At 36.1% G+C, this 23,226-nt stretch overlaps 1 protein-coding gene across 2 annotated transcripts; it reads right to left on the minus strand.

Moving 5' to 3' along the window:
* Positions 1-2,277: 2,277 nt before the first annotated feature.
* Positions 2,278-20,560, minus strand: LOC133294625 (chloride channel protein CLC-f). 2 transcript variants are annotated; one of them, XM_061493330.1, is made up of 9 exons: positions 19,855-20,560; positions 18,756-19,164; positions 14,840-15,034; positions 10,386-10,840; positions 10,169-10,273; positions 9,194-9,427; positions 4,583-4,615; positions 3,980-4,212; positions 2,278-2,753 (listed from the first exon to the last, which is right to left on the minus strand). In XM_061493330.1, the coding sequence occupies exons 1-9, from the start codon at positions 20,254-20,256 to the stop codon at positions 2,672-2,674; spliced, it is 2,148 nt and encodes a 715-aa protein (XP_061349314.1). In that variant the 5' UTR covers positions 20,257-20,560; the 3' UTR covers positions 2,278-2,671. The 2 variants fall into 2 exon arrangements, with proteins under 2 accessions (XP_061349314.1, XP_061349313.1); XM_061493329.1 differs by having other exon boundaries at positions 4,403-4,615.
* Between the last annotated feature and the right edge of the window lie 2,666 nt (positions 20,561-23,226).

The raw sequence follows: 23,226 nt of genomic DNA on the forward strand, positions 1-23,226 counted from the left end.
ATTTATAAAAAATAAAAACATGTTTAGCCTGTTTAAAAAAAATAAAACAACAAAAATTCATCTAAACAGAATATACAATCAACAACACTAGTAATTCTGTAAATATTCATAAATTCAATGTATATCCAAACAGTATAATATAGAACAAAATCATTCAAAATAGTCTGTTTAACTAATAAAATGGGGTGAGGAGAAAGAGAAGACTAGACAAACCTGAAAGGCTCTAATGTCGAGCTTTTGAATTGGAGACTAGGACCTTTTTATTAAACGAGTTTTTGTACAAGTTCAAGCCTAGTGCCAACAATCAATTTTAAACATGTAAGTTCATGTCTTCACGAGTCGAGTCAAAGACCTCTTAAAGGACCTGGTTTATTTTAACACCCCTATATATATATATATATATAGGAGAGAGATCATTTGACTCAAGAGTAAGACTTATAAGTCTTACTCTCCATCCTAACCGTTGATTTCCGTCCATCCAACGGTTATAATTTAGGAAGTTATATTAATTAATTAATTACTAATTATACTATTAATGACAACCGTTGATTTCCGTACATCAACGGCTGAGATTTGGAGTAAGACTTAAAAGTCTTACTCTGGAGTCAAAAGAACCCTCCCCATATATATATATATATATATAGGGGTTTGCGTTCATTATTTAACATGACACAAAAAAGTTTCCTACACATACAACATTTTGTGGGGCCCACACTTTTTTAAGCAAAAAAAAAAAAACAACTACGACACGCAAAACGAATCTCTATAACATTACACAATTACTTTTCCTACAATATAACTCTTATAAAACCCATATATATATATATATATATATATATATATATATATATATATATATATATATTATCCACTAAATATTTATTTATGACACTCCTTGCTGCCGAATGACATGTGGAAACATGCTACTGAGTCGTTCAGACAAAGTGAAAAACCTCCATCAAACTAATAATTATCTAGCGATGGAAACCTTCACATTGAATACTGAATAATTAATCATGTTTTGATTAACAATCACGTTATCAGAAAATAATTCATCTATCCATAAACAAATCGACTATAATGAAAGACAAAATAGAGTACGTGTTGTGGTAAATAAAAAGAAGAAAATAATTATTAATTTATCCATAACACGTCTCATATGGTTAAATGAAACACAAGAATATGTATTTCCCATAATACAATTCACATATATATCACATTAGGAATTGGTAATTTTTATTTTGTTTCATAAAATTACTTCAGTTTTACTATAATAACGTATTGTATTTCTGAATTTTTATTTTTTCATATAAATTTGGTAATTTTTATTAGTGGGCACGTAACATTTTAAAACAATTATGCATTTTGCTGTTTATTGTTGATTTCAGGGTTCTCCTTTTCCTAAAAGTTAAAAATTGTAGCTTTAAAAAAAAAAAATTGACTTTTTCATCAACTTTTGCTTTTCTTAAAAGCCATTATCAAAACACAACAAAAATTTCAGAAACCCTTTTTTTTTAAAAAAAAAAAACAACAACTTTTGATTTGGAAAAAACTCATCCAAACATCACCTAAGTTTGGTCAGACAGTGCCTAAGTGCGTTTTTATTTTAACATTTGCTGTGGCCTATCTCATTTTTGTTTTTAAGGGGGGGGAAAAAAAGGAGAAAGTTCTATTTAAGAACTATTTATATTGTCCAGCACTCAATTTTTTTTCAATTAGTTAAATAACTATACAAAATAATAACTACTATTTTTTTATTAAATAACTGATAACTCATTTGAACTTTAAGGCTTAAGCCTTTAACAAAATAATTTTAGCAAATTGTCAACTTAAACTTTAAACATATGGCAATTCTTCATTTTTCTCATTCCTCCTTTACAAAGTTAATGCCAAACATGGCAATTTTTTTTCCTGCCAAACTAAACACTTCCTAACAAGAAGAAATACATTTGTATAAACTCAAGCCATAATTATAATAAAAGTTTCAAAATAAAACAAATTACTAAATATTTAAAAATTAACTGTATCAGTTATCAAAATTAAGATTATACAAGATAATTTGCCAAAAATCTAAAGTTGAAGCATATTTTGTTTCGTTTTCTATCACTAAAAAGTTCTTCAGAGAGTGATTTTCAAAGCAAACACTGCATCAAGATGAAATGAAATCACATTCAATATATGAATAACTGGTGCAACCTCACAAGATGGGCCATGGCCTAACCAAATTTTCCAAAAAAAAAATAATTTGGTCTCCAAAGTAAAGCACTTTGTCTCCAACAAAACTCCACTTGCTTTGCCTCTATGAGGAGGGAAGAATAAATTCACAAAAGGAACAAAGAGGCATATTACAATAATTAAGCATACTCAAACTTGAGGGCTTATACCCCTTCTCTTTTTCCCATTGTATTTATTAGTCTTTTGCTTCTTATAGTGGTACTTTACAAGCTGCAGTGTACTAAATTATGCAAAAGAATCTCGGGTTGCGATTTAAAATTGTTCATTCTTAATTTTGGGGGGTTGGAAATATTTTCTTCCTTATCAAATAAGCACTTTTGTGGCACTAAAATACACATGAACTGATATGGTCTCACTTTTAAAGGTAGCCAGGGAGCTTGTTGCTACAACCTTACTATTTCTTTCCTAAGGGCAACCAAGAAGCTTAACCCCCGAGTTAATGCCCATTTGAAGTTATGATAGCCAAATTGTTATCTGTCCTATTCTGGTAAGCTGACTTCCGGTGGTTAATCTCTATCCTGCAAATAAACATATATATTGTAAGAGAAGTATAATATAAAATCATTCATCTAACAACTTAGACTTTTGGGTTGAATTGACGTTTTATATGGGATCAGGGCCACTATTACAAAGTGATCACGAGTTTGATCCTCACCATCTCTAAAATCTATTAATAAAAAAAAAATATTGTGAAATTTCTTAGCACAGGTAGGTGGGTCTATGCATTATCTACCCTTCAAGCTCAATGGACTCTTGTGTGAGGGGCATGTTAGAGGAGTATGATATAAAATCATTAATGTGACATTCACCTAACACCTTAGACTTTTGGGTTGAATTGACACTTTACATATATCAATCAATAACAATAATAATAATATGAAAGGAAAAGAGAATTATTTGGCTACAATTGCTCTAAGAAATTTGTTCACAGAAAGTAGATGAGGGGATAAAAACTTAGGTCAGTGTCACTGGAGAAAGGTAATACTCATCCTCCAACTAGCAGGGACAAAAATGGAAAGAAGGCTATATGTTTACATTAGGCTATTAAATATGTTCCTATACATAATCACATGCACACATGGCCTGGAATGAAATTGTGATTTACTTTATTATAATGCTATTAATTAGTGGCAAGGAAAAAAAGCTATAAACCTTAAAAAGATATATTTCTTCTCTATCACAGCAAAGGAAAGACAAGAGACAATCTTTCCCATCTCAACTTGGTCAAATGCAAAAGAAGTTTTGCATTTTGTTCGTATTTTGTTTTCATTTCCAATTGATATTTTTTCACTAATAATTACAAAAAATGCACATTGTTTTCATTTTGTTTCCTTTTTTCAAGAATTTGCAAAGGAAGTGGTTTTTATCAACTGAAAATGAAAACAAAAAACAAACCAAACGCACTCTTAAGATGTATCAAAGATTATTAGAGAAAAAAAGTTGAATATATAGAAATTGAAAAAACAAAATTTAAAAAAATAATAATAAACTAAACTTCAGTCAGTCTTGATAGAAACAGAGATATGCAGCACTTCCATACGCCCAACTAATTTGAACTTTTAATTAAAATATATACTTTATAGAAGAAGAAAATAAAGCAAATTAGTTGCTGAGATAACAGTAAAGATCCAAATAGCATAATTAAAGGCATTGTAGTAGAAGCTGAAAAGAGAAACCCGGATTGTGTGCTGGGTGGGGAAGCAGATATTGTAGTATAAATAAGTAATCAGATTTTAAGAAAAACCTGAGACAGTGCCATAGCGCGTCATAATGAAGAAGACCAACAATTCTTCGTTTCCTCTCTCTACCGCGATCCCCAACACGTTTGACCACTGGTAATTGCTTAATGCCCTTAGCCTCCATTAACTCTTTGGCCATAGCCAAACTAGTACTTGGATAACAAGTTAAAAGTCCACGCTCTCGTCCACGATAGCTCATCCCTCGAGTACAAACAGAGGAAACAAGGTATGTGTTTGCCTGTCAAATATTCAATTTGAATTATCAGTAGTGGAGACAAGCATGAATTTCAGTAATGTATTTTCTCAACAATGCATTCAAAATCCATTCATCAAAGCATTATAGTGACTTAAAAAAAGAAAGAAAGAAAGATAGTAGCTATTCTAAATCAGTCTTAAATGTGTAAAGAGAAGGGGCACTTTGCACATACATCAAGAAGCCCTGAATCAGTCTTGGAAGTATCACTAGACTTATCAGCCAGACACCTTCTAATGTCACCATATGTCAATATTCCTTCTAGAAAATCTTCTTCATCAACCACAAGCACACAATTTTGCTGGCTGTCATGCATGCATTTCATTGCATCTTTCACAGTTACAGATGATGAAACCTTCAGATAGTGTTTTGACATGGCTTGAGAAACCTGAGGAGGAATAATATGCAAGGTAACAAAGTTAACAGATAAAAAACAAGATCAGAATTCAACATACTGCTGCAGAGTTAACAACTGTTAGAAATAATATTAATTTATTATTATTAGAATAGTCTAGAATAGTCTAGATTGTGGGTTTGGCCCATTAGGTCATCCCATTAGGTCTTTTAGCCTCTATAAATAGAGAGCCTCCTTGTACAGACTTACACACTTGAATATACAATATATTTCAGGTTCAATTTGGTATCAGAGCTCTCGATCTGAGGGCTCTGCTTCCGCATATATATCTTTTCCTTTCTTTTTACTGCCGTGCATCATACCGGCAACCATCCTTTCACACCTAACCCTTATTTAGTCACAAATTTCTTGTCCTCAACCTCGTATCATCAGGAAAAAGATCGTCAGCCTCTATTCATCGCCGGAAACCGCCACAAAACCACCGTCCGCCACTGTTCACCGCCGTAAGACTGCTTTTCCGACCAACCACCACGCTATCAGGAGCGGCTCAGGGAGGCGACCCTGTCTGTCCAAGCCGCGTGTTGATCGGAGCATCCACGCGCCGGTGGAAGTCTCCGGCGGCCGAACCACTGTTCCAGCGCGTGAGCCACCGTCCGGCCACCGTTCCAGGCCGGACCACCACCATCTTGCTCGCCTCCTCACCCTCTTTCCAGATCTGGTCTCCGCTCGTTGTGGGTCCCATCCGTTTGAAAGATATCAGTGAAAAACCCGCTGTTTGGACACTTTTGTGCAACGTTTTTGCGCGATTTCTTGCTTTCTTGTAGTTCTTTGCTATTTTCTGGTCATCTCCTTTTATTTTGTGATGGAGGGCTCAAATAATGCGTCCAAAAACACGACTGGCATCATCTCCGGTACTACCCCATCTCCATTCTTTTCTTGGGCCAGTGATTCCAATTGGAACAGTGGACGCGGTCGCAGACGTGGCCGCAGACAGAGGCCTCGTTGCAATTATTGCCAGAATCTTGGGCATTTTGAAGAACGCTGCTATAGGAAGTACCCCCATTTGAAGCCACCGTCTGCCAAATTTGCTCAAACTGATGTTACGCCACCTTCAACTGGAATAGTAACTCTTTCAAGTGCCGACTATGAGGCACTTCTCAAGAAGGTTTCTTCTCAGCATCCTACTCAAGACACTGGTAATCATGTTGCTTGTTTTTATCAATCATCTCTTGGACCCTGGATAATAGACTCAGGTGCTACTCATCATCTTTGTGGTAATAAAGATCTCTTCACTTCACTTTCTTATTCTAATAACCTACCCCCTGTCACTCTTGCTGATGGCACTAAGGCTCCTGCTCGTGGAATTGGGGAAGCCAACCCAACTCCCCTTTTAACTTTGAGTTCTGTTTATTATATACCTGGCATTCCTTTTAATTTAATCTCTGTTAGCCAGTTGATTCATTCTCTTTCATGTACTATTACCTTCTCTAAACAATCCTTTTCTATGCAGGATTTGGGTACGGGGAAGACGATTGGAGCAGGCGTTGAGTCACGAGGTCTCTACTATCTGATTGCACCACCTTCTCCAGTAGCCTGTTCTCTCACAGAGTCTCCTGAGCTAATTCACAGCCGTCTGGGTCATCCAAACCTCTCCAAGCTTCAGCATATGGTTCCTTTTTTATCCAATCTTAAGTCTTTAAACTGTCATTCTTGTCAGCAAGGAAAACACACTCGCTCCTCCTTTGCTAATAGAGTCAATAAAAGAGCTTATGCTCCTTTTTCTATTGTTCATTCTGATATTTGGGGTCCGAGTCGAACAACGTCTGTTTTGGGTTTTCAGTATTTTGTCACCTTTATTGATGATTTCTCCCGTTGCACTTGGGTTTATTTAATGAAAAATCGTTCTGAGTTATTTTCAATTTATCAAAAGTTTTGTGCAGAAATAAAAACTCAATTTGGTGCTTCTATTCAAATCTTGCGCAGTGATAATGCAAAAGAGTATGTGTCTCTTGAATTTTCTAAATTTCTGGATACACAAGGGACGATACACCAGACTACCTGTCCCCACACTCCACAACAAAATGGAGTCGTTGAACGTAAAAATAGACATCTAGTTGAAACTGCACGTACCCTTCTCATTCATATGAACGTCCCACTCTGTTTTTGGGCAGATGCTATTATCACCTCATGTTTCCTTGTCAACCGCATGCCCTCTTTTGTGCTAAATAATGATGTTCCCGACAGTATTTTGTTTTCCGGAGCACCTTCTTATCCTCTGCCTTTACATATTTTTGGCTGTACTTGTTTTGTTCATGATCTTACTCCAGGTAAAGACAAGTTGACATCCAAGGCCTTCAAATGTATTTTCCTTGGGTATACACGTTTTCAAAAAGGGCATCGTTGCTATTCTCCTGATCTCAAGCGTTATATCGTTTCTGCTGATGTCACTTTCCTTGATCAGCAGCCTTTTCACTCTACTCCAATCTCCAGTGTCCCAAGTTGATCAGGTCCTTCCTGTTCCTTTTCTTGTCTTGTCTTTACCAGCTGCAGGTGACCCTATTCCAGAGGAGCAACCAATTACCTCCATACCTGCAGATCGTCCTCTCCTCACATACCAGCGTCGTCAGCCTGCACCTCCTCCGACTTTTCCTCTTGATGACTCATCGCCCTTTCCCGTCGGCTCTTCTCCTCCGGATCCTCCATCAGAGACTCCTCCCATTGCCCTTCGGAAGGTATTCGATCCACTCGAAATCCTCATCCCCTTTATTCTTTCTTGAGTTATGACAGACTTTCTTCACAACATTTTACTTTTGTTTCTAGTCTCTCTTCTGTTTCCATCCCTAAAACCACAGGTGAAGCACTATCTCATCCAGGGTGGCGCCAGGCGATGCTTGATGAAATGCAGGCACTTCACTCCAATGGCACTTGGGATCTTGTTCGTGCTCCTCCCGGGAAGTCTGTTGTTGGTTGTCGATGGGTGTTCACAGTTAAAGTTGGTCCTGATGGCACTGTTGATCGCCTTAAAGCTCGCTTAGTGGCCAAGGGATACACACAGATCTTTGGTCTTGATTATGGGGATACCTTTTCTCCTGTTGCTAAGATGGCTTCTGTTCGCCTGTTTCTTGCCCTTGCCGCCATTCATCACTGGCCCCTTCTCCAACTTGATATTAAGAATGCTTTTCTACATGGTGACTTGCAGGAGGAAGTTTATATGGAGCAACCATCAGGTTTTGTTGCTCAGGGGGAGAATTCTAGAATGATATGTAAACTTCGGAAATCTTTATATGGCCTGAAGCAATCTCCTCGGGCCTGGTTTAGCCGCTTTAGTTCAGTTGTTGAATCCTTTGGATTAATCAGAAGCAAAGCCGATCATTCTGTCTTTTACCGGCATAGCTCATCTGGCCAGTGCGTTTATCTCCTGGTCTATGTTGATGACATTATCATTACAGGCAGTGATCAGACCGGGATTGATTAGTTGAAAGAGCATTTATTCAATCAATTTCAGACCAAAGATCTTGGCAAACTTCGATATTTCTTGGGGATCGAAGTTGCACAGTCTAGGCGGGGCATTTCCATCTGTCAGAGGAAGTATGCACTGGATATCCTAGATGAGACTGGCATGTTAGGCTGTAAACCCATTGATACACCTATGGACCCCAATGTTAAGTTATTACCAGGACAGGGGGAGCCACTGCCAGATCCCAGTCGCTACCGCCGACTAGTTGGAAAATTGAATTATCTTACTGTGACAAGGCCAGATATCTCCTTCGCAGTGAGTGTTGCAAGTCAATTTCTTGATTCTCCCCGTGACTCCCATTGGGATGCAGTTATTAGAATTCTCCGATATATTAAAAAGGCGCCAGGAAGAGGTTTATTATATACAAATAAAGGGAGTTCAGAGATCTCTAGTTATTCAGATGCTGACTGGGCAGGTTCTCCTTCAGATAGATAATCCACCTCAGGGTATTGTGTTCTCTTCGGAGGAAATTTGATCTCTTGGAAGAGTAAGAAGCAAACTGTGGTCGCCAGATCCAGTGCGGAGGCAGAATATCGGGCAATGGCAAATGCAACCTGTGAGCTCATCTAGCTGAGTCAATTGCTGAAGGAACTCCATCTCTGTGAACAAAGGCCTATGAAGCTCATTTGTGACAACCAAGCCGCTTTGCATATATCCTCTAACCCAGTCTTTCATGAGAGGACCAAGCATATAGAAATTGACTGTCATTTTGTTAGAGAAAAGATCCAGTCAAGGGAGATCGAGACAGCATTTGTCAATTCCAATGATCAACTTGCGGATGTATTCACTAAAGCTCTTAGAGGTCCCCGAATAGATCATATTTGTAACAAGCTGGGAGCTTTTGATATATACGCACCAGTTTGAGGGGAGTGTTAGAAATAATATTAACTTATTATTATTAGAATAGTCTAGAATAGTCTAGATTGTGGGCTTGGCCCATTAGGTCATCCCATTAGGTCTTTTAGCCTCTATAAATAGAGAGCCTCCTTGTACAGACTTACACACTTGAATATACAATATATTTCAGATTCAATTACAACAAAAGATGGATAATATCGATGATCATAAGGAAATACGAAGAAGCTTTTCTCTACCTTAAGATTGTCCAGAAGCAGTTCCTCATCAATTGCTTCAAGATCAGCAGCATCTCTAATAATACAGAGTTCTAAACCATTCCCATCATTGCCTTGTCTCCAGTTACCATCATCATTATCTTCAGCACGTGAAATTGAAGAATATCCTCTTGCTAAGTTTCTTGTATCAGGTGTATCACTCTCCTTCGCCTGGTTTGTCACTGAGGGAACCCATATTGCCAATCCAACAGCGCCCTGAGTGCAAGGTTCACAATTACACGAGATGAAAATATTAAATATTAAAAAATTTCACTACAATAAAATGATGGGAAAATTACAAGTTGGGGGAGATGGGAAACCTGCATAAAATAAGAAGGTTGAGGTTCAAGCCACAAGTACTGGCTATTAGAAAATACTACATGCATTTCAATGCCAGAGCAGTTGAAACAAAAGCACTCCCTCGATTTAAAATATCTGCTGTTTAAGCACACGGATTAAGAAAGCTATTAAATAGCCTTGATTAATGTAACTGTATTTAACTAAATTACCCTTTATTGAAAGACTAAAATATTATTGCTTCATTAATGCTCCCTCTCATTCCATTTAGTGGAGATACCAAAGAAGGATAAAGTTGGGGGGAAAAAAGTAATACTTCCTTTATTTTCTAAAAGGACAGATAAATTGAAACAAAAACTTTCTAAAGCGATGTTTGGAAAGAGGGACTAATTTAAACAATTTATGAATTCAAAACTGCATTAAAAGTTAACCCATTTCACAGACAAAAATGGAGATATATGGTGCGGGGTAACCATCAGCGAGACAATGGATGTCAGAGTATACCAATCATCTTTTATAATTCAGTTGAGGTAAAAGAATGAGTTTTACAATTGATTCATTTTTTTAGTTATAAGAACTAGCATAACAATGGAAAACTACAAATGCATCAAAACTGTGCAATTTTATTTTATTTTTTGTAAGTGAATTTTATTGAATTACCATGAGAGGAAGCAGTATCCTATAATCTTTTGTCAGCTCGAACAGAAGTAGAACTGAAGTCAAAGGAACAGAACAAACAGATGCTAATGTAGCAGCCATTCCAACCTGCAGAAGTTAAATTAACTTGTAATCATCTCAATTTACATCAACCAAATCAGTCTTGGTGTCAGCAGTAACAATTCTACAACCTACATACTTCAAAGTAAAGTCAGCTTACCAAAGCATACGCCTGGGGTTGGGCAACAGCAGTATTTCCAGGAATTGCTGAATTGATAACTTCTGCAGCAAAGCCTCCAAATACAGCACCAACTGCAGCACCAATCATTAAACTCGGTGCATAAAGACCACCTACCAGCCCGGATCCCTTGCAAAGAGCTGTCGCAATAACCTTAGCACCTGCTAGTTGTGTCAGAAGCCATATTCCAGGAGCTGAAGCACTCTTTCCAGTACGTAAAATTTCTTCCACATTTGTGAAACCCCAATACAATATTCCAGGATATTTAAGAGCAATGATCCCAGCTCCTAAACCACCTAAAGCAGGGCAAACCACCGGAGGAACACCAAATTTCTCCTGGATAATCTCAAATAATTTGCTGAACCAAGCAACCAAACGACTCATGGCCACACTTACAACACCGCACAGCATTCCCAATATCAAGTATAAAGGTAGCTCTGCATGCAACGTCATGATAAACTATCAGACAACATGTGAATAATGGTTAGGAACAGCAAAATTGGTCAACAGCAAAAGAAACAGTCAACTCCCAAACCAATTGTATTTCCCTTTATCTCTAAGCCTGACACTATAAATATTCCTTTAATGATTACAATACTGACTCTGATGACTTACCACTGCCTTAAGGAAAGTAAAAATGTCATGTACCCAGTGCCTTATCTCTCAATTTGTTTCTTCTAAAAACCTTTCCATGCAGCACAATAGTTTTATATTAGCCCTTGATTCTATCAGAATTCCAATATCAGCTCAAGAAGCATTAAAAGATGAGAAATGGGTTCAAGCCATTTATGAAGAGATGAGTGCCTCAGAGAAGAATAAAACATGAGAAGTTGTTTATAGATCAAAAGGAAAGAGAGCAGTGGGGTGCAAATGAATTTATTCTTTGAAGTATCAGTTTGACAGTAAACATGATAGAAGGCAAGGTTAGTTGCTAAGAGATACACTTGGACATATTATCTCTTGCTGCTCACTTTGATTGGGAATTGAACCAATTTGATGTAAAAATGTTTTCCTTCACAGCAAATGGGCGGAGGTTTAAATGGAGATTCCACCAGAATTCGATTCCAAAAATAGAGAAATAAATTATGCACATTAATAAAGGCTTTATATAGGTTGAAACAATCTCCCCATGCATGGTTTGGAAAGTTTACAAAGGTTATGGTGCCTTTGGGATACAAACAGAGTTAGGGAGACCACACTCTCTTTAAACATTCATAAGAGGAAAAACTTACTAATCTTTTATTCTATGTAGATGACATCATTATAAAAATGAAGGATCTATTTGAGAAATAACTGCTATAAGAAAGACCGATTGCTGAGTTAGAAATTAAAAAGACATTGGGAAGTTGAGGTACTTTCTTAGGATAGAGGTTAACTATTTCAAAGAAGGTCTTTTATCTCTCCAAGGAAGTATATCCTTGATTTCCTTAAGAAAGTTGGAAAAGTTGGGTGTAAAACTAATAGTTTCCTTATTAAGCAAGACCACAAAATGGGAAGTGAAGGGGAGAGTCCCTAGGTTGATAAAGGGCAATATTAGAGGTTGTCAAGTAGCTTGATAAATCTAACTCATGCTAGACCAGATTTAGCAAATGAGGTCCATGTTGTTAGTTAGTTTAGGCACAGGCGAAGGACAACACTCGCATGCCGTGGATAAAATTCGCTGATATTTTAAAACTATACCACAGAGAGAATTGCTATTTACTAATGCTGATTATGCAAGATTCATATTCATGAAAATCAATCTCAAGTTATTTTTTCATTCTTTTGTGGGAATTAAATAACATGAAGGAGTAAGAAACAAAATGTGGTAACTCGATAAAGTATAGAGGCAGAAGTTAGAGGTAAGGCTCAGGGGATTTGTAAACTACTAAGGCTGAAAATTATACTAGACAACCTAAAAGTGAAATAAGGCGGACCCATGAAGTTGTTTTTGTGATAATAAATCTGTCATTTGTGTAGCTCATAATCCAGTTCAGCATGATAAAGCAAAACACATAGATCAACTGCCACTTCATCAAGGAGAAAATGGATTGCGGGCTAATTACTACTCCATACATCCCTTTCAAACTTCAATTAGTTGATATGTTGACTAAGGGACTTCCCCCCAAGAAATTTCAATTCTTCACTAGCAAGTTGCAAATGAAAAATATCCATTCACCAACTCGAGGGGGAGTGTTGAAACAATTGTGTAATTATTATAGATTTGATTTTTCCTTTTATTACACAAGTTATGATAGGACAGATTTTAGGAAGATATATGACAGATTATAGGTTTGATTTGCTTCTTATTTGTATTCTTAGAATCAACTCTTTATTAGGAAAGCAATTATTCACATTGATTAGTCTATATATGGTAAACATTTATACATGAACATTCAAGTAAATAATATTCAGATTCAAAATTCCAAATTTAACTTAACATGAGTGTGAAAGATCTACTAAAGGGAGGGATGAATGGTGGACTTGATAATGCTGCACAATTGGGCATCAATTTTTTTTCCATTCGGGTCAGTCTGCCACAAGAGCCTAGGTATAGTAGTTGCTACCACTCAATGTGTGAGTAATGAGAAATGCACTAATATAAATAGTGAAAGCAAGGGCCTCTGCCTTTCTAGTGTCCTTGGCCGCAGGTTATGGACTACTACTAGCCATAAGTTTAATCATAAAAGCCACACAAAAAACTTCAAGGCACCAGAACAGCTTCAAGCAAGTGTTTTGGTCAACTCAAGGAACAAACGGAGAGGGGGAGGTCTTATCTGAAGAGAGGACAGCAAGTCCAATAATGCTGGCTGCAACCTTAACAATGGTTGTATGCACCCTAGTGCTAGAAAAGTGAATGACAGTCTGACGGGTTGTGGCATTGTGTGACAGCATGTCACAACTCCGGTGGTAGCATAGGTTGGGGAATTGGACAAGGGGAAGTCACTAAGGATGATGGTGAGATCATCCGGGGAGGTGATGCTCAAACAATGACAAATCTACACCAATAATGGGTTCAAAGAGAGAGAGAAAAGGCTGCGGGAAAGGTTAACACGGTAGATGTGGTGACAGACCTGAGTTGAAACACAACATCAACATCAGCAACACCTTTATTCCAAACTAGTTTAGGACCCAAATTCAAACACAGCTGGTTGAAAAAAGTTTTCAAGGAACAGAGTGGGTCATCAGGTATGCATGGTTGTAGGGATACCTCTCGTTTAGGATCTTAATATCATGCTGAGAGAGAAAAAAGAAGCATAAGCTGATAACCATGTGTCTCAACTACACCATAGATTCAATACTTATATATGAATATAATAAATACTACGATACAATTTTCTTGAATACTATATTTACGTGATACATTGAACATGGACACTTACACTGCACCTAGACATAATAGAATTAGACACTTCTAACAAATATTTTGGAATATCACAAAGGGGGAATGCAACATTCAAAGAAAATCAAGTCACTCGTATCTTGTCTAGTTATAACTATTGGCATGAACTCTAAAGCATGCTGTAATAGTACGGGGGAAAAAATTATTAAAATATAAAAGTACCATTGTGGAACTTGATAAAAGAAAAAATTTGTCCAGTTTCGAAGTTCAATACCCCTATACAGCCTTAGTTCTTTATTTGGACTGCATTACTTAATAGAAGAGAATGATTTATAGCAGGTTTGCAGATCATACCAAGCTTCTCTCCTAATGTTTGTGTCGTGTGTTTCTCTAATTCTGAGACTAGCAGCTACTACCTATTTTTTCATTATCCAGCCGCTAAATATTTGTGGTGCAGACTTAAAAATTAGTTTTAGTAATTACATGATTTGTCCAGAGAATTCAGAGCACTTTATCATATGATAAATCATAGGTTTGGCAGGAGTAAAGAAGGCAAGCATCTTTGTGGTGTGCAACTTATTCTGTTATTTGGTGCAAATGGATGGAGAGGAATGCCAGAATTTGGACTGCTACCTCTTTTGTAGGATAAAGTGGTCGGTAGCTCCATTGTGGTGCTCTGCTAATGGCCTATTTATAATTTTGTAAAAGATTTTCAGAATTTTTTTCTGAACTGAACATACATTAATGTTTTGGTTATGGACATGTATTAAGATGTTGAGTCACCAAACTACAGAAATCACATTTTGAGAGTAAAAATTGATTGGATACTAAAAAATGAGGAATTCTTCGGAAGTCAGACGCAATTTTCATAAATGCAATACTTTCAACAAAATCCTCCTAAAATAATGCATCATTATCTCACCAATAAAATAAAAAATTAATTCAAGAAAAAGTGAAGTATTTCTTTTTCATCAGGGGAAAAATGGGAGTGATTTAACTGTACAAGTACAATGAAAAGAATAAGAAAGAAAAACATATCACAGATTCACAACGACAAATATGATGACAAACCTAAACCGTATATAATAAACACAGCAAGGTTAAAGAAAAGTACCAGCAGCAGATTTCAACTCATACTCAGGCACTGTAAAAGCTGATTGAGTTCCCTGTAAAACATTTGATACAGTTGACGAAATAACAGAAGCCAATATAATCATGGCAGTGGTAAATGGGGGAGAGTTTTCTGCACGAAGAGGTCTCAGCACAGTTTCAATAGCAAAGAAACAACCAGCAACTGCTGCATTGAAGCCTGAAGAAAGAAAAATTGAAAGCTAAAATAACCAACATATAGATATCCAAAGGGCAATCCAGATACCGCAAAATAAATTCATACTCTTAAACCAACCTAGATCAGCAAGGAAATACCAGATTGATGTGAAGCTAGGTACAACAAGATAGAAGAAAACTGTCCAGGGACTCAATTTTCACATAGGACACATTCTTTTTTCACTGAAATGAAGTTTCATAATTTCATAGTACCAACATTAGAACCCATTATATAGAAAGGACATCGGTAAGAGAAAACAAAATAGATCAGCGGAAAAGAGCAACCCTATCCCTTTGCTTGTGATAGGGCAAAGAAGAAACATAGTTACAGAATTAGTTAGATAATTTAGTTAGCATAGTTACAGAGTTAGTTGAAATATGGGCGGTTCAAAGTTGTTAGGGGCAGGGCCATAGCTTAAATAGTAGGAAAGGAAGAAGTAGGATTCAGATCTGTTAGTATTGGAAACCAAGCAGTTGCTCAACTGTAAAAGGAAAACCATCTGTTCAAGGGGAAACCTTTGTTCAAGAGGAAACCTTGGAAGGAGATCTTTCTACTTTTCTTTCTGTAAAGATTCAGCTATCAACAACAGTCTCTATTAATTCTTTCTCTCTTCCATACTATCTCCCGCTCTCTTATTTGTGCCCAAACAAATTTGGTTCAACCTGACAGATCTTGCTTCCTCGGGGACAACATGGAATCAAGAATAGAAGCTTTGGAGAATTTGGTGGAGTTCTTCAAGAAGTCGACCAACAAGCATAGGGTGCGATTACATTCTTTGGATGCTTGAGTGGCAGAGATTCAGAAGTATATGGAGTGTAAAGAGGGCATTCAGCAATTGCTAGATAGGTGGATGAAGAAACAAGACATTAACCTTGAGTCAGAGGAAGATGACAAACAACCCATTTAAGAAGAATTGACTTTGCGGCCAAATATACAGGGAATGGAAAAACAGCAGTATGGAAATTTACAGTTTGTCATAGATGAATGCAAATCAGGGGCAAGAAAGGCCAAATTAACAAGTTTGATGGCAACGGACCAATGGAGTGGATTGCTCTATATGAGAAACTCTTTCAAGTGTCTATAAATGGTATGTTCAAAAATCTGATGGAAACCAAAGGGTTATTGAGCAAAAGGAGGTTAGAGAGGATTTGTGAGTAATGAAGATAGCAGAACACCAAGACATGGAGAGTGGATAGAAGGAATATTCTGGTGTCAGTCATTAACCAAGATTAAAGCAGTGATGGTGGTGAAGACTGAAGAGGAAAAACAGAATTCTAGTTTCATGATTGTCAAGAAGGAGAATTGTAGGATATTCAGAATACCAAGAACAAGGAACCAGCCCTGACCGAATCCTTGGACTTCTACCATTGTGCAAATATAGTTGTGTCTCCACCCCAAACTGGCCTTTTGTTTTGCTTCAAAACCATGATTACTTCACCACTAGAAGCCAGCCATTATGCAAGGCCAATAGATGGGTCTTTTGGCATGTTGCTCCAGCACCAGATTTGTGCAGGAGCATGTTGCTAGGATGCGAGCTTTCACAGAGAGAATCCAAAACCCAAGTTTCTGTGTGGTATCAATAGGAATGCAACACAAAGCCATACGGTGAAGGAAGTGGGGGCAACCCTCAAAGCAATGCTAGTGACAGCAACCCAAGTTTCCTCCTCGGTGCATCTAGCTTAACCTAAAGTTTCGCAACTATCAGCTCCCATTCCAAAAAAACCCTTTGTTGCTACCAAACCCACCAGATTCAAGCCATTTTATAGTAAGCATACCAAAGGGAAAGTATGGATATTCCAAGATTAGGGTATCCCTTTGTATTGAGACTTCAAGAAATCTTGCAGCCAACTGATCATGTAAGTACATCACCTCTAATAAGGTTGCCATAGCTCCAATAAATTGTGCATATGCAGTTTTTATAATATTTGAGGAAGATATCATCATATGGATCATGGGGTTTATGGTGCTTACTACTGCAATCTTTCAATAGTGCTTGGATTCCACTGTTATTATATCTAGTTGCAAGTTCAATATTCTTATAGTTTAAAAAACACCTAGTTAAACCCCAACCAGGGAGGGTTGGATAAGGAAAATCCTTCTTATAGTCTCTGGGAGAAATATTTTAAGCCAAGAATTTTGGGGGATATATTGTGTTATTTCAATTGTGAAGTCCACTAGTGTATATACCGAAGTTCCTAGGATTTTTGCCAAGGATAAAGGCTTGCCCAAGCTCTCATTAAGGGAACTCTCAGCCACCTGAGGAGGCCACTTGGAGGGTGGACACTATCGACACTCGGTTTCCAAATTTCAACCTTGGGTACACGGTTGAACTTCAAGGGGATAGCATTGATTGGACCCGAAGAAGGATAGTTATAGAATTAGTTAGATGATTCAGGTAGGATAGCTATAAAGTTAGATAGTTAGACAGTTGGAAGCTGTTAGGACAAGGGCATAGCTTAAATAGGAGGAAAGGTAGAAGCAGAGAGATTCAGATTTGTTAATATTCAAAACAAAGTAGTGGCTCAGTAGTAAATGAGAAACCTTTTGTTGAAGGGCAAACCCTGGAAGGAGATCCCTCTTCTTTTTTCTATAAAGATTCAGCTATCAATATTCAATAACAGTATCTATTCATTCTTTCTCTTTCATACCATCACTCGGCTGTCTCCCTTGTGGGTTCCCAACTGCTTGTCTAACCCTGACCTTTTGCAACAGGTAATTATATATCGAGACCATACAGTGTAAGCTAGAATTTCTCAACAAAAAAAAAAAAAAAAAACAGAGAGAGAGAGAGAGAGGGGAAAGAAAAGAAAAGAAAATTAAAATCTCTCCTGGCCTTTTTATGGATTGGGTGGTTTCCTTAGCCTCAGAATTCAGCCAATGGTCATTTTCAAGAGGATTCGTTGCCAGATTTTCAAGGGACTGAAGCACTTTATTTCTCAACATAGTTCTTTTTCTTTTTTTCAAGGGAATGTTTAAACTTCCCTCTTCTATCTTCAAATTTTCTCTACTTAAAGAAAGTTTCTTTTTTTTATCGAAAAAAACAAAAAGGTTGAAAGAGTATATTGGCCCAAGATTGACAAGACTTAAGAAGTCTAGTGGTCATTGGAGTTCTATGGAAGTAAGAATTCTGAAAAATAACTAAACCATCAAAATTGTAAATTCTTTTTACCTAGGAATTAAATTATTGTAATTAAGTTGGGTGTATTATTTTCCCTAGTGGAAAAGAGGTTCTGTCCTATTTCCTTCAAAACTTGCTATCTTTTAGTTCTTTACCAAAGGGTGACTAGCAGTATTCCCTTCACCGAAAGGGAATGAACACACACAAAAATCTTAACCAATATCACATTTAGAAAAGAGTCAATAAAAACTTCCAGATGATTACCTAGACTTCCAGAACTAAAATCATTTAATGTGAATTATCAACAAGCTGCCCTTATACAAGTGGACAATCAGGTACAAATGCCCAAGCCTAACACTTTACAATGCACGGCCAAAATTTAAATTCTTGAGAATTTGTCATACATATGTTTATCCTCCCTATCAAGAATGATTTGAACATCAAAAAGAGTTTCTTTCTTTAATAACTTTTCATTGGTTAAATTATAATTAAAAAATTTCAAGGAGGCTTAAATGACCAGAATATGAAATGAGCAAACATCAAAATGAGTTTTAAAAAGTGACATTGATAAGATTGCCTGGCTACCTGAAGAAATTCCAGCTGCTGCACCAGCTGCAACAAGTGCTATTTTTCTTTCTCTGTTGTTTTCCATCATTAGTGAGAATCCATTGGCACATGACTTTCCAATATCAACACTAGGACCTTCAGGACCCAATGAACAGCCAGTACCCAAAGTCACTGCAGCCTGGATAGCCTTTATTGTTGGAAAGATTCCTGCAAGCAAATCAAAACCTTGTCCTTGTCTTTGAGAGGAACTGGGCTGCTTTATTTGGTCCAGTATTTCCAGTAAACCACACATCATGCCAACAATGACTCCTCCAGTGACAGGTATCAAAAGGATTCGATGCCATGTATCTGCCAATCTCTGAAGACGAAGCCAAGCAGCACCCTCATTTGGAGTACCAGCCCATACCCATTCATGTATTAGATGCACCTAGATGAGCACATTTCAGTATATATCAGATAAACCATCTTCTTAATGGGTTTGGTAAATCTTTAGCTAAAATAGAATATTCAGGACCAGAAAGTCCAAAATCAAATGATTTTAGCAGTCAATGTATGACAAAGAAACAGACAAAAGACAGGTATCAAAGATGGCTTGGCAACCATTCTTATGGACTTTTTTGAGAGTACTACACCAGTTCAGTAAAAACATAACATTAAAAATAAAATAAAAAATAAAAACTACTCTCTGTTAAACCACGACTAGCGAGGATGGGGACGAGGGCAATCTTTATCAACAGTCTTTCTTCTGCAAAATTGCAAAGAGGCTATAAAATATGGCATGCAACATGAATGAATGCCATCTGATTAAATCCATAATATTATATGAAGTTCAAACAAGATCTGGATCGTTGAGAGTATTACCAACTATTTCTCCTAACATTATACATTAGTATGTCCCTGTCCATTGAGATCAATCAATGTTCACATATTTCATACATAACAAAACACATCTCAGGTTTTAGAATCTTAACATCTTGCATCCATTACATGAACTTCTATAAGAAAAAAAAATCAACAAAGAGCAACCAGTGATAAGAACAAGTTGAAATCCATTATAGCAAGCAACTCAAAAAATGTTCCAAAAGATTAAAAAATAAATAAATGAAAATTGGCATACCCCTTTATTGAAAGCAGCGACAAAGAGGCCAGTGGTAAGACCAAGGAGGCAACCAAGGAGGAGCAAGGCCCATTCAGGAGGTGCACTATCACCAAGGACATCACCTGAAGAATCAACAGAATGAAGATCTAAATGCAAATGTGAATCAACAACATGATGATTGTGATCATGATGATCTCTTCTATCTCTATCTCTATCTCTATCACTATCTCTATCTACATCTTTGTCAAGACGCTTGAAACTATGGCGGTGACCCGAAAACCTGAACAAATCCCTGAACCCTTTGTTGCTGCTACCACTGCCATTGCCATTGAGTTCGGAGGACCCTTGTGGTGCTTCCACGTCGTGTACTGCTACATCTTCCGAAGACCCCAAAAGACGATGCTGATCGCTTTCCGACATTGAAAATTCTTCAGATTCCTTCAAAACCCATCAACGAAATGGCTTGAATTTCAAAACCCATTTCTCAATTTTTCAAAATTTTGTAGATAGAATCAAGGGGTTGAAGCTTGATGAAATGAGGATTCCAATGGATCCGTGTGGTGGTATTTTACTATTTCGTGTGTCAAAGTGGAGAAAACAAAGAAAATGAACATGTAATATGTAAACAGTGTTAGGCACGTTTTTCCAATCACTTCAACGTTCTCTTCAATCAAAATCAAATCAAAGAACCACTCTTTCTGCTTCTTTACTCCTCGCAACAATCTTCTTCTCTCTGCACTAGTTCTTTTTTTTTTTCTTTCCTAATAATTAGGATTAGAATTTAAAAAAAAAAAATTTAGATAAAAATTTGAAAAAACTTCAAAAATAAAAAAAAAAACTTAGGGACGTTTGGTTTAGGAATTTTTTTTTGAAATAGTAGGAAAATGAGATAGACAGATAAATGATTGAAAAAATAGATAAAGTGAGATAGGTAGAAAAATATAAAAAAAAGTTGTTTGGTAGGGAAAAACTTTACTGGAAAAATTAGGTAACTTTATGAAATCAACAGTGCATTAAAAGTCAGATAATCGATTTTTCGAAAAATTCCACCTTCAAATTGGGTTTCTAAACAGTGCGGATATCTATGTTTCTCATAAATCCAGACAAATTAGATAGATGGGTTTTAGGTGAAAAACGTTGAAACAAACATGATGTTTCTAAAAGTCATACTTGAGAAAGATAAATATCTGCTTAAAAGCTCCCAACCAAATACCACCTTAAGTTTTTTTAGAATCACTTGCCCCTCCCAAAAATTTTAATCATTTACACTTCTATTTAAAAAAAATTTATCACTTGCCTTCCTAACTTGATTTTTCATTCAAAATTAAAGTTAACCGAGTTATTTTTTTTTTAAATATCAAAACTACCTTTAAAAAGAATGAGAGGACGAAAAGAGGACTCAGAGTAGGGCCTAAGTTTTAGAACCTCATATAAACACAAAACCAATACACAACGTAAACACGGACCAGCCAACGTGACAAATTGTGTAAATGCATATATACAAGTAGATAGATTTTGATCAATTAGTCTGCTTTTATTACTAATACTGGGAGGGAAACCCCAAATAGTGTAGCAATCTAACACACCTTTAATTTCTCATAATTTATTCATGATGCCCAGGAACGATTTTTACACTCCATCTACAAGGATTAGTATCAATTAAACCCAAATGCGTCTCGATTTACGTGTTTGTAATACACTTCATTTGAATGGTTGATTGGGGTCGATTATTGTCATATATATATATATATATGGGGAGAGATCTTTTGACTCTAGAGTAAGACTTACAAGTCTTACTCCCCATCTCAACCATTGATTTTCGTCCATCTAACGGTTATTATTTATTTGAAATTAATAATTAATTAATTGGTATAGATAACCGTTAGATGGACGAAAATCAACGATTGAGATGAGGAGTAAGAGTTATAAGTTTTACTCTAGAGTCAAAAGATCCCTCCCCTATATATATATATATATATATATATATATATATATATATATATATATATATATAATGTTTCTAAAGTGAATGTAGATAAGTTATCTATATTCACTCCTAAAACGATGTCGTTTTGGATTTAAAAACTAAAAAATTATAATGAAAAAGACTATTATAACCCTAAAATAAATTATAATTACAAAAATACCTTGATCTCGGCTTAAAACGACGTCGTTTTGGGCTTAATGTAGATAAGTTATCTACACTGACTGTAGAAAAAGTGAACCATATATATATATGGGAAAAATATTTCTCCGGCAACTTGAGATAAGTTTATCTCCGTCCACCCTAAAAGTACGTCGTTTTGTTTATTTATTTCCTTATATTAATTGATTCACATTTGAATGGTTATGATTCTTTTTTATCTCTCTTCCTTTATCACCGTTGATCCATCTTTATACAGTTATGATTTAGTAGCCGGAGATAAAATTATCTCAAGCAGCTTGAGAAACGATAACCCCTATATATATACCATTATATATATATATACCATTTGCGAGTTCTTGAATTTGCGAGTTCTGTGAAATTCTTGAATCTGCGAATTTGCGAGTTCTGTGAAATTCTTGAATCTGCGAGTTCTGCGAAATAGTTTTGCGAAATATATATATATATATATATATATATATATTCAGTCCAAATACTCGGATAGAATGGAGTTTTACCAGGCCAAATCTTTGACTGCTGTGTGTTTCTCTCATAACCTGAATTATATAAGCTCAGAAGCAAGGGCGGTGGAGCGTCAGAACGATTAGGGATCCACTCCTTAATGACTATCTCTTGCCAGCAGTAAGGTACAGTATTGTATGTTACTTTTCTTTAAGGGTAGTTTTTGCATTTTTTTTTTAAAACTAATTCTGTTAACGTTAACTTTGGATGAAAAATCAAGTTAGGGGGTAATTGATAAAAAAAATTTAAATAGAGGTGTAAATGATTAAATATTTTAGGCAGGGGGTAACCGGGTAAGTGATTCTAAAGAAACTTATAGGGGGTTTTTTGAAGTTTTCTCTAAAAAAATTTATAGATTTTAAAAGACTATTTAGAATTGGAGAGACTTTAAAGATTTTTTTAAAAGATTTTTTTGCAATCAATATTTCATAAAATTGAAGTTTAAAGGATTTTAATATAATTTATAAGATTTGAAAGGAATATATGGATTTATAGGATTTTAAAAAACCATATGAATTTTAACAAACATTCAAAATTACAAGAGTCAATAAAAAAGGGAAGGTTATACTTACAACCTATTTTTGTTTATAACCTTTTACAACCATATCTTAACCGTTGATTTCCGTCAATCAACGGTTATCATTCATTGCGAATTAAATATTAATTAATGAGTTTAATTTGCGAAAATAATAATCGTTTGATTGACAGAAATAAATAGTTAAGAT

The sequence above is a fragment of the Gastrolobium bilobum genome, unplaced genomic scaffold, assembly GCF_033153095.1.
Source record: "Gastrolobium bilobum isolate Gb01-03AN ecotype WA unplaced genomic scaffold, APGP_CSIRO_Gbil_v1 utg20188, whole genome shotgun sequence".
NCBI classification, from domain to species: Eukaryota; Viridiplantae; Streptophyta; class Magnoliopsida; order Fabales; family Fabaceae; genus Gastrolobium; species Gastrolobium bilobum.